This window comes from Xenia sp. Carnegie-2017, unplaced genomic scaffold, assembly GCF_021976095.1.
Source record: "Xenia sp. Carnegie-2017 unplaced genomic scaffold, XeniaSp_v1 HiC_scaffold_25, whole genome shotgun sequence".
Classification (NCBI taxonomy): Eukaryota; Metazoa; Cnidaria; class Anthozoa; order Malacalcyonacea; family Xeniidae; genus Xenia; species Xenia sp. Carnegie-2017.
The window spans coordinates 3,514,824-3,527,515 of NW_025813488.1; the positions used below are offsets into that span (position 1 = coordinate 3,514,824).

Below are 12,692 nucleotides of genomic sequence, written 5' to 3' on the forward strand. Positions count from 1 at the left end.
ACATGAAATGTGTACTTTGGATAAACATTACATAAAGTATCGCATGTTTTGTCGAGGTGGGGTTGCAGAGACCATAAGAGGGAGCGTTTGACAGAACGGCGGACAGTGCTACCACATTGGATAATGATTTTTCAAGTATATTTAAAAGGTGATGATATTCACTTCACAACTATGAAAATTTTTTCAATCAACGTTTGAATCAATTCTCCACTTTACATCGTAGCTTTTTCCATCTACAAATTTTCAGATGATATTCACTTCACAACTATGAAAATTTTTTCAATCAACGTTTGAATCAATTCTCCACTTTAAATCGTAGCTTTTTCCATCTACAAATTTTTAGAAACAAGTATCGAAAAAGTTTCTATCCACAGGATCGCGATATGTAGATTTCAGAGAAGAGTTTTTAATTTATCTGCATTACATAGTTTGTTGATATAAGGAAAGAGGACTTGCTAGAAAAAAAATAAGAAAGATAATATACGACCATTTCCATTCATGAAAAAAACCCAAAAAAATGGAAAATTTTGCATGAAATTGTTGAATTGTTTTCTTCATAATTCAACTTTTTACAGTATCAACCTAGCATTACCAGAACTAGGTATTTTATGAATGCAAATGAGCTAATTACATTTGGAAATGAATGTCTATTCTATACTACTAAACACATTTTCTGTGAACTATGTTTGGTCCAAATTCATCATACTCAGAAGACGAAATCCACATTGAGTGAAAACTTGGAACTTTGCTTAACATAGAACCACCTTGCCAAGTGAGCATATTTCTTTCATCCACTGCGCAGATTTTTACAGTATCTTGGGGGCCAGCAAGCTTAGAAAGCTCAACATGTAGACGACGGTTGAAGCCTGTAAACATTGTCGATCCTCCTAAACAATAATTGGTTTATCCAAAATCATAAGATATAAATCAATTATCCAAAATCATAAGATATAAATCAATTATCCAAAAGCATAAGATATAAATCACGTATAGACATATATAATACGTACCAGCAATGACAATATTTTCAAGTAAACTAGTTCTCATGTCAAAAGAACAACGAAAGATAGATTTATAGATCATTTCATGAACTCCATCAATGTCTATTCCCGCCATGGATGGCGAGAATAACAACTCTGGACAACGGAAACATTCGCTGCCGATTTGAATCATTTTCCCGTCAGGTAACTAAAGAGAAAAAATGAACTTAACTTTTGCTGTTATTTCCAACATTCAAGAATTTTTTAGGTGTAAAAAATAACATCTAAAATTTCCTTCGTTTATGACCATGGTAAAAACAAAAAGTAGCAAAAACGTAAAAGTTAATTTAATTCTTGCCAATAAAATTTAATCTCTATGAACAAGGCAAGTATTTAAAATAATTAACAGTATATGTGCAAAACTGACGAAATTTTTTTTACAAGATACTATTAATTCCTATGATTTTCGTACTGAGCAATGTTAAAGCAGAACTGTAAGATTCTTCAGTAAATTGTATATAATTTTAAAAAATTTCCAAAATTTAAAATTTAAACTTCATCTGAATTTACCATTTTTAACTTTTAACGACAGTTCTAGCAACATGAAAGTTTAAGTATTTTCTGTCTACATTCCTCCCTTTCCTTACCTTATCTCCAAACAATTATGGCAAGCACTTTTGTTCATGCATTTCTATCTAAATGTAATTAATTCTCTACCATGTACGATGTGTCTTTTCGTTCTCCAAAATTATACGCTCTCCTTTCATTGTCGTAGTCCATTACAACGTAGCACAATCTACGCTTAATGTCCTCAGCGATGGATATTGAAGTATTACATTCTACGTTAATACCACGATCTTTAAGCATGCGTGATAGACACATAGTAAGTTCATCACCAGCAAATTCAGTAGTGAAAGTGGCGTGTGGAAAAGGGTAACCTTCGTAGACTGGAACCGAGTGACATTTGCCATAGCCGCAGTCGTAGACAACACCTTTAAAAACACAAAAGTATCTTTTTTGCCATTATTTCAAAAGAAAGAAGAAAGACAATGATTTTTGAACATGAGCAGGTTTTGTGTTTGTTCTTTGGCTCAAAATTTGACTTGTTAGTTGAAAACGCTCTAGGTGACCATACAAAATATTTTCATCATTCTTCATATAAAAAATACGACATTTTCACTTGGGTACATCAGCTACTTATTTACGATTACATACCAGTTGTTCGTCCAGTGGCAAAGAGTGCAAGAGAGGCCTGGGACGAGCTATACATAGATGGTACATGGTATGTTTCAAAGAGAAGTTGTACTATATCTTCTCGTTGTGTTTTAGGTACGAGTACTGGCTCAGTTAACAAAACAGGATACTGGTCAGCCTCACAACGTAATTCTTCAAAGACTTCATCCAAAAGCTTTAATAGAACAGGATGTTTAAATAGTCGCCATATTACATTTTAGATCTAAGCAATATCAAATCATAAGTAAAGTTGAAAGCACAAAAATTCCTTACAATATTAGTAAAAAGGACACAAAAATGAAACGTTTTGCCCAGAAACATTGATCTAACAGAACATCCTAGGATTTAATAAGTTATTTAAAACAATTTCTAGCACACTAAATACACACAATTGGGAAAATGCACCTTTTCAAAGAGTTCCCAGTTATGAACAAGTCCTTTCTTGACAGGTTTGTTCATATTAATCACGTGATGTAAATGTTTTCCTTCATCACCGACGTAAAAATTTTTATAACAAAAATCCTGTCGAGAGAAATTTATCAAAATGTAACAAACGAAGAGAGAATTAGCATGTTTACGAGTATAAAAATAAAAAATACAGATTGATAACTATAAGTTTATTTCTACTGCAGCTAAGGAGACATTGGCTTTGAAAAAACGTTTCTACTTAATGGAAGAAGGACGCGTTTTGTGAGAGAAATCTGAATCATTGCTAGTTTCTATGAAAAACTTTTACACTCACCGATTTCGGAGAATAACCAACAATAGAAGGAATCACTACCCGAGGTTTTTCGTCAATTGAAAATCCAGCTTTGATACTATTAGAACCAGGATCAATAATTACCGATGAGGAATATGGGATGTTCTAAAATATGACGTTTTACATAAATAAATGCATTAATCCATGAAGATGATTGTTACGATCTACCAAAAGATATACTTCTTTGATTTAACAAAACATTTAGATTTAACGAGGTATAAAGTTGGATTGAATTTTTCCAATCAATTAGCCATGTAAATAACTCTTTCAGCAATAATTTATTGTTAAGACATGTTCGTTTAGTAAAAATTTTATTTTATATACCTCATAATTCGTTTGCACGGAGTTAAATGATGAAGATAATGGATTAGTAATGGCAATTTTCATTATTTCATCGTCATCGTTATTATCAAAAAATGCATTCTTATGTCCCGTCAGATCTTCATATTCCATTTCTTCTTCCTGGATATCCTCTAAAACTGGACCAAAATCTTCATCATTTTCACTATCTTGTAAATTTCCATAATTTCCCTCTATGTTATCATGATAATAGTCATTCAATTGTGATACTTGAGAATTGTTTATTGGTGCAATTATCGTGTCCAATTTGTCAGAAGAACTCTTTATTTTACTGTCACCATTAATATCTTCACTGGGAGAGGTTGAAACGAAATCATTTGGTGCAACAATATCGTGGTCAGTTATTGGTGTTTTTGTAAATATATTTTCAATTGTTCTTTGACTATCATTATAGGAAAACTCCTCGTTAAGACTATGAAAACAATCAACAACTTCACCACCATGCAGGATTTCCACATTATTTAATGCATCAATGGCAACATCAACATCGACAAACGAGCTCTTCTCTAAAACGTTTTTCGTATTTTTAGATTGATTATAGCCACTATTATCCATTTCTACCACCACATCTAGCACGTCAAGCCTCGTGATGTCATTATCATCATTTTTCATTCCAACAGATTGATCAAAATGACTGCCTTCGTACTCTTGTGACTTTTCCTCCAATTTTATGTCATTATTGACATGTATTAACCTTTGTGTCACTTTATGATTGTCGCAATAATTCCTTCCAACAGATTCTTCATTCACATTCAAATTATCTGGTTTTAAATATTTCACATCCTTAATTATATCCTCATTGGTCACTTGATCAACATTGTTATCCATAAAATTCCCAAAGCTTAAACTCCCATCTATTTCTAAACTAATTATAGTATTTTTTGTGTATCGCATGCATCATTGTTCTTCATCTTTATATCTACTCCACCAATATCTTGGTCTATAGTCTTCGTATTTGATCCACAATTTAACGTAGTATTGTTAAATATATTTTGTAAATGACTCGATGTCATTTTATCGCCGTCTTTCCAGCTATCGCAATTTATATTATCTGTAGTCTTTCCTTCATCAGAAATTATGAAATCATTAACAGTCACATTCAATGTTTCGTTACCAACAAAATCATCAGTTGGGGTAAGAGGGGATAGTTGGGAATAAAAAGGTGGGGTGTTCAAATATTCTTCGTTTGAATCAATTTGATCATTTTTCACAGTTGCAAGTGACTGTTCAAAAAGTTTGGCATCAATTTGCTTTTGTCCTTTTACGTCGTTTCCTGCTACATCAGAAACATTATTGTCTTGCGAAATACATAATTCACTTTTTGCTTTTGGCGTAAAGTTTTCATCAAACTCAAACTTCATCTTTAGGTGTTTTGAAGCTTCGGACACGTCTTTTGATCCATTTGTCAAATCTTCAAAATGGTAAATAGAATGTTTCAATGACTTATCCTCTGCAATATCACATTCGTTTTGGCCATTTTCAACGCAATTTTCATTTACATTATTTATAGATTTTTTCCTATGGTCATATTCTTGAATATTTTGATCACGTGATTTTAAATAACTCTCTTTAGTACAACTTTTTTTACATTTTGCTTCTTCAGTTTTTTCTTTATGGATAAATACATTTGATGAATCTTTATCCGTCAAACAAATTGCTGCTTTCTCAAACAGAGCAATCTTCTGTTGAACATTAATTTGAGAGATACTTTCCCTATTTATCAAGGGTGGTTGAAGACTTTCTTTGTTATCTTTCACGATGCAAACACTTTTCCTTTTAATATTTGTATCATAATTTTCCAATGTCTTTCCTAATAATTTTTCTTGCTGCAGACCAGATGAAGCTTCTGGAAGAGTTTGTGCAGACCAAATGTTTTGTTGTAACTCATCTTGTAAACTGACACAACTAGACGATTGACTGTGTAACACCATAAGCTCATTGTTTTCTATATGATCATCCAACTTACTTGCTGACTTAAATTTGTCCCTAACTCCTTCCAATGTTACTTTATTCTTAAATGAACTATCAGACATAGGCTCAGAATCAGCAAACTTTCGTGGCAACTTTGATTCTACAATACTACTTACTGATTCCTTGTCATCGTCTTTCAATCCTTTGTTCTCATTACAAAACCCTTTATATACCACACTTTCTTTATTTTTTCTCAATCCATCTTCATCAGTCACTGCTTCATCCACAATAGGACTATCAATCTTTTTAACTGTTTCAAATAATGACATCTTTCTCCAATGTACGTCAGAATTAGGCTGTAAAAGTGAGAAAGAAGTGGTGTTCCAGCCACTGAGCTGCTTTACTCTAAAAAGCTGTATTTGAGCGTTAAAATATCTCTCTTCAATTTCTTTTCTCAATCTTTCGTCTTCTATAACATGGGTCAAGAGCAGACGTTGGTCATTTTTTACTTTTGTCCAATGCTCGATTGCTTCAAGAGTAGAAACAGCGTGTTTTTCCTTTGAACAAGTCATACAGTCATGTATTTTTTGCTTACAATCGAAAGTTACCTTTTAATATCACTAGGGTAAATTTTATCGACACACAATTTTTTCTCAGTTTTACCAGATGTATCATCTCTATGGAACAATGTCAGTTGGTCATCTTTAAAATCATGAGGTATAGATAAATTGTTCACATTTAGCGTATTTCTACTCGTGATTAATGACTTTCCACTGCCAGTTAGAGATTTTTTAAGATCACATGAAAAGTTACTTTGATCAGATGACTTATCGTGGAAATCTTGTGATGCAGTCATCAAATAATCACCTGAAAATAAACCATCATTCGATAGTTGATCACTTTTTTTAAATTTATTCGACCAATCAAATGTCAATGCAGTCTCTTGGTTGTCTTTACTGCTCTTCCTTTGTGCTAAGTTTTCAGATTCAGTGTTACAGCTGTTTCTCAATTTTGTAGTAGAGAGTTTATCAATCCTACACAAGCGCTTTAAGTTGTTGCAGCCTTCTAACAGATCAATGTTTGTATATCGTCCGGTCTTAGTAGACATCTTGCTGATTTCATTCACAGATGTTTCATCATCTAAAATTGCACCTTCTTTAGAGACAAATTTTCTTAAAGGAGAAATCAATTTGCGGTCATTTTTATCACTAGGTTTTATATTTTCAGCTTCGAAACTGTGCATTGTGTGATCAGAAATATCGTTATTTGTGATTTCTTTTGATTTTGCTTCTATGTCAAACAACCTTTGGGAAACACTACTTTTACTCTCGAGATTAAATATATTTTGGCATGTTTGTGTTTGACTTTTGACTTTCAAGCTGAACTCCCTTTCAGAAATTTCCTGTAGTTCATTTTCAAGAATCAGCTGTTCATACAATAACTCTTGGTCACAAAGTTTTCGTTGAATATCGTTAAGACGAGCACTCTGACCAACGTCAATGGGATTAATGTCGTCATCAAATATAACATTACCAGATATAACGTCACCAAATATGACCTCATCAGATAGAGTTGTCGAGCTCATGACTTCATACCCACTTTGATGATGCGTAGTGTTTGGAGATGTTTGATCAATGAACGATGGTAAGTCTAGAGTATTGGGGTCTTTTGGAAGAGGAAAGACATCATCAAAGTCGTCATTGTTTCTAGGATATCTGGAAAAAAATCATCAAGAATTCATGTCACAGTTGCTATCATCAAAATAATATTTTTGTGGTTATGTGGTAGGAAAAGTGACATCTTTTGTTAAATTTTACGAATATTTTATCATAACGATGTCATAGCATGATTTCAATGAGACAAATTTCAAAAATAACGCCAATTTATGAAGTAAATTACTGAGTAAGTAAGTTAACAGTTTCCTGTAGCAAGCAATTAATAACATCTATGATACCTCCGACCAACATAAGTCTCGTGTGTCCCAGGAGTTTCCAAAGCTGCTTTTAGATGTCGACAACGATTTACCAATAAAGCAACGCGTTCACGCGTCATTTTATCGCTGACATTTCTTGAAAATTGAAGAAGCCAGTCTAACTGCTCATTGGTCAATGGCGAATGTTTTTCCAAAAATTTGTCAATTTCAGTTAATGGTACATTTGGATGGTTGATATCATTAAAAGACATGTTGCCGATAAAGGAAGGCCACAGATCTGAAGCTCTCTCACACCAAATTTCGGCCTGATATAAAGCAACAAAAACATTCAATTTAAATTATGAAAAATGGAAAGCAAAAGCCAAAAAAAAATCTTGTTGGTAAGTACTTGATTTAACATGTTCAAAGTTAACACGCACTCGTAAAAATTGCAAAAAATAATAATGGAGCTTGTGGAATGGAAAGGGACCATGAGGGATCGTGTTTCTACGCAAATTCTGTGAAATCCTCATTTCATCTATCTATGTTAACAGTATTTAAATTACGTGGAATTCTTCAGTGTTTGTTTATTTGTGTATTACATACCTTAGTTATGTAATGCCAGAAATCCTTTACTTCTTTTAAATGCTTCATGGTCTTTTTTGTTTTTCTCTTCAAAGTTTTCATCAAAGACCTCAAACTATCAGCTTGCAATTTGATATTGCGATTAGGTAAAAAAGCATCAACTTCTTTCAACAATTGACGATATCTCTTTAAGTTGACCTAAATATGCATTTGATGTAGATTATTATAAGAAACATAGCCCGGGTAAAAGGTTCGTACTCAACTCAATATTTAAGAAACAAACAAGACAGTTTTCACACAGTAATATTTCGAATTTGTTGCAAATTCATAACTAGATTATAAATGGGTGTATAAATAGTCTCAGCAGCAAAGCTTCAAGCCTTTCGAATTCATTTCATTTTAAAGAGACGATTTAACTTATAACAAAAAGTATTCTGTATCTTAATGACTTCGAGCGTGAAATATTGATTAAATATACATGAAATAAATTATATGACACTAAAGGTACGTTGTGTTTATAAAGTGTTTTTTAAACAACTTCTTATACATCATATGTAAGTGATCATTTATTTATAGAGAAACGTTCTGAATAAAATACATGTGCACGATTAAATAAATTTTGTCAGTTTAGAATCAAAGAGATACTTGTTTCTGGCTAAAAGACAGTATTAATTTACAATTAGATCGTACCACTTGATATATAGAAAGCATTGCACGAAAGTGTGAAATGAAATCGTTAAAATTGTTATTTACAGTATTTAAGATTAAGTAAACAGGAAAATTTTATGACCATAAACTGTCAACATGTTCAAAATTTTTTCTTAGAAATCATGTTATGTAACACAAATTACATAAATTTCACATAACCGTTGAACCCGATGACACAAATTGATCCACTTGGATGTGAACTAATCCATAAAATCTTTTCATGATGACACTGTAATGTTTCAATTTTTCCTAATTTATTGCAGCTCAGAAGATGACCTGGTTCATTAAGAAGAAGAAATTTGTCGTGGCCAAAGTAAAATGACATGTCAAATATGTTTTCTTCGAGATTTAATGTTGATTTTAAACTACCATCCATTAAGTAGATATAAATTGATCGTTTTGTGGCTAGTATGATTTCATTATCGTCCGAACAGCTCATCGCACGAAGTTCTTGAGATGCAATTACTTCAGGAGTGAACTGGTTTCTCAATATCCCATGATAATCACAAATGTATACACGTTTATCCTTTGTTTCCCTGCATACCACAAGCTTTCCTTTTACAGCAAACAAGCGAATATTGGAAATTGATCCTTGAACACCAAGAAATGTCATGCTTACTTTGCCTTTAACGATAAAATGATTGTTAAATATTTGTAAATAAATACGATGTTTTTTACGCCATTTTAAATCTTGAACTGACTCTCGCAAAACGTACAGATTATCATTTTCATCTAATGAAAATTCCTTCACTTGCTCTTCGACTATTCCTGTGTTCATATCTGTGTGTGAAAATTGATAAACAACATCTATTTCCCCATTTTTTCCCACAACTTTTACATCGTCATTATCGCAACACACCATCTCACCTTGTGTGTTAACATGAAACTTTACACTTTCTTGGAAATAAGGTGAATAAAAATCGTTTGGAGGGGAAACTAACTTTTTACCCCATGAATTTCTGTTTGATATCCTATGCCATTCCCAAATAGGGTTGAAACTTTCACTTGTCAGTTCAATTTTTGGCCAATTCAGAGCGGAATGATATTTACTGCGTGTCTCCATAATAAATTGATACAACACATAGTTTATGAGCATGACTGATCTCACATTTTCTAGTCGTTCAGATTTTTTAAACAATGATCGTGGTCCACGAGTAATGTAAACATTAAATATTTCACGAACGCCAGGTAATGTATGAAGTTCATCTAAGAACAATAAACACGAAGTAATGGCTGATTCGTGACATTCAATACATTCCAAAAGCTTTGAAACAATACGAAGTTTTGCAGCAAAGATTCTATCGTCTATCGATAAACTTTCGTTGCAAAATGCTCGCGTCGCTTCCTTACACGCGTTCTGAAATCCTTTCTTAGCAGTTTTAAATTTCTCACTTGACTCAACCTGTAATTTGCCAAAAGCCTGAGTGATTTTTTGTGTCTCATTCAAGATTTCAAATTTCCCTCTGCCAGAAGACTCACCCGCGTCCAGTGAGCAAGCTTCAGTCATCACGTTAGACTCAGTTTTATTTTCTTCTTTTGATTCATCATAGTTCTCGAGGCAATCATAAACAAGATGAATAGCTTCCTTTAAGAAACTGTAACTGCTGAGAAGATCTTTTCGTGAAAGACCATTTAATTTTGTTTTAATGTCGTCCAACTCTCTCACAACAATCTTCCGTATTTTTGCATCAATAACATCACCATCTTGTAGCTTGTCTGCAGTTCTATCTCGAGCTTTATTTAACAATAAGCCGACAGTTGAGCTTAATAAACCAGAGATCAACGATGACATGGTTACACAAATGGTTAAAACCAAAAAATATTGGAGAATTTATTCAAACTTGAATGCACTTTTCTCTGAATTGATAGACTTCCTCACAGTTCCGCCTTTTTCCCAAGCGACAATCTTTTAATGAATTCATAGTTCGAAGCAATGTTTGTCTTCCTGTCTAGCACTCGGATTACAAAAGATTACAAAAAGAATACAAAAGATTACAAAAAGCCAGAATTTATGGAAAATACAGAGTGTAGACAGTAGAGTAACAATCTCACCACGTACTTTTAATACAGAATGCACATTTTTCATAGTGTTCTTGCAATATGATAGTGTTTAATTTAACATTGTAGAGTACGTGTTTATTGCTAAGAGTGATCATTCTCATCATATATTGTTAGTGTTTATATGTGCATTACACATCCAAGTGTTACAGGTCTTGAACAAGTGAAATGATAATTTAAAATGTTAGATTTGAATGAAGAAAAAAGTCTACACCCGACTCATTACTCTACAATTTGACTTCATACTTTCTACTATGCCAACTAGAACAGTGTATTAAATGTGATTTACTTACTGAAATTACATAAATATACATCCAAAAACAAAATTGTTTTCCATGCAGATTGCTTACAAGACTTGATTAATATTTGTTTTCTCGTTAAAAAAGCAGAAGCATTTCTTGACTGCCTCTAATATTGAAGGATTTCATTGGATCTAATTCATAATAGTATTATCAGTTGAGACAATAGACTGCATGATGATTTCGTAAAGATTGATGAACTTTTTCTCAGAGTTATTTTGATTGCTTTTTAATGACAAACATCCTCCTTTTCATAAAGAAAAAATTATTTCCATAGTGAAAGGAAGCGTTTAGTAAAAAATTTCTCCCATAAATTCTTTGGAAATACCAACATGACTTTTATTCTACAGTTTCTTGGAATATGATAAGCAAATACTTTGCCTAGTGCCTACAATTTCTTGGAATATATAGATAACAATTCCAGTGTACAGAAGTTCCTAGTTGAATAGACCAGTTTTATAAAACAGAAGATTATGAAACATCGTTGTTTCATTACATAAAACGGATAAACCAATTTTAATGATGACGAAATTGATTTTTGTCTTCAATAAGTAGTGTAATAGTCACTATTCAATGTGATAATTGAGGAATAAACTTAGCAATTATTGTAAAATATACATACCACACATTTCTTTTTAACTTTATCTTACCTTAGCAGGTTTATAAAAATCATTTTCAAATTTGATTTTCTGCGTAAGAGCGTCAGATAATGACGCTGACTCCAATGGTAACAAGTCAAGATTTGAAATACCTTTATCCACAATCCAGGTACAACACTGAAGCAATTTTAATGATAAAGTTATGAAACATTTTTCTAGTGAATATTTTAATCAACAACACTCACTTCAAGTAAACGATTGTTCAACTCTTGTTCTTCATTTGTTGAATACATCATATGAAGATTTTTTTTGGAAAAAAAATTTATAACGTCGTTAATGGAGAAATAATTTTGCAACGAGAGGTTTTTCCTTTTCAATCAATGAACTAAAAAAGAAATAAAAAAAAACAACTTAATAACCGACAGTAAAAATGTACATCTTACTTTAACATATCATTATTTTTAACATACTTCGTCAGCACAACCTTGCTTCACGTTATCATATATATCTACAAACTCACCAGAAAACGTCGTTACACCCAGCCAACTACCCTTAATAACAGCAAACTAACCTATATAATGTTGTGTACTCCCAGTAAACTACCTTTGATAACGTTTTGTACCCCCACAGTAAACGTTGTATACACAGCAAACTGCCCCTGAGACGTTGCATAGCCAGGCAACCATCTCTGATAATGTTGTTGTGAATCAACGCAACGGCTTGTGTCACAATATATAATCCAATAAAAAACTGAAAAAATTCATTCTAAACATTTCTTGGCAATACTATTCATCATGAAGATCATTGTTAAATTACTTTAACATTTCTTCATTAACAAATCAACAGCAAACCCACTATTATACACAATTCAGACGCCAAATAATTCTGTGTAAATTATATAAAACACTAAATACCTTATCACATTTAAATAAATCAATTTACGTTTATGAAATAAAGTATTACCTTTGATAGTTATTTACTGCCATTTTGATTTTTCGTTTTTGTCATCATAGTTGTCATTGACGACGCTTTGAAAAGCGATACTTTATGTAAAAACAATCATATTTGAAAAGGCGATCTAGGCTTACCCTAAACTTACAAATTATTTTTAATTTTTCTTTTTAAAATGTTTCTTTACTCTTTGCTTCAAACGTGATTTGTTTTGCTTTTTGTTTGCTCAAAATAACAAATGTACAACTGAAAACACAAATGATGTTTAAGTGAGTCACCATCATAAGAAAGCCATATAAATGAAAATATCTGCAAAGCAAGTAGATCAGATGCTGG

The 12,692-nt window shown here is 32.3% G+C and overlaps 2 protein-coding genes across 2 annotated transcripts; both read right to left on the minus strand.

Annotated features, from left to right (window-relative positions):
• Positions 1–386: 386 nt before the first annotated feature.
• LOC124453649 (actin-100-like) lies at positions 387–12,591 on the minus strand. The gene is made up of 12 exons (XM_047004453.1): positions 12,369–12,591; positions 11,651–11,790; positions 11,457–11,582; positions 7,763–7,939; positions 7,199–7,482; positions 3,298–6,959; positions 2,956–3,078; positions 2,619–2,735; positions 2,196–2,388; positions 1,698–1,972; positions 1,011–1,188; positions 387–887 (listed from the first exon to the last, which is right to left on the minus strand). The coding sequence occupies exons 6-12, from the start codon at positions 4,225–4,227 to the stop codon at positions 661–663; spliced, it is 2,043 nt and encodes a 680-aa protein (XP_046860409.1). The 5' UTR covers positions 4,228–6,959; positions 7,199–7,482; positions 7,763–7,939; positions 11,457–11,582; positions 11,651–11,790; positions 12,369–12,591; the 3' UTR covers positions 387–660.
• On the minus strand, positions 8,251–11,450 carry LOC124453650. Its single transcript, XM_047004454.1, has one exon. It carries the CDS (start codon positions 10,239–10,241, stop codon positions 8,589–8,591), a length of 1,653 nt encoding a protein of 550 aa, XP_046860410.1. The 5' UTR covers positions 10,242–11,450; the 3' UTR covers positions 8,251–8,588.
• Positions 12,592–12,692: the final 101 nt, after the last annotated feature.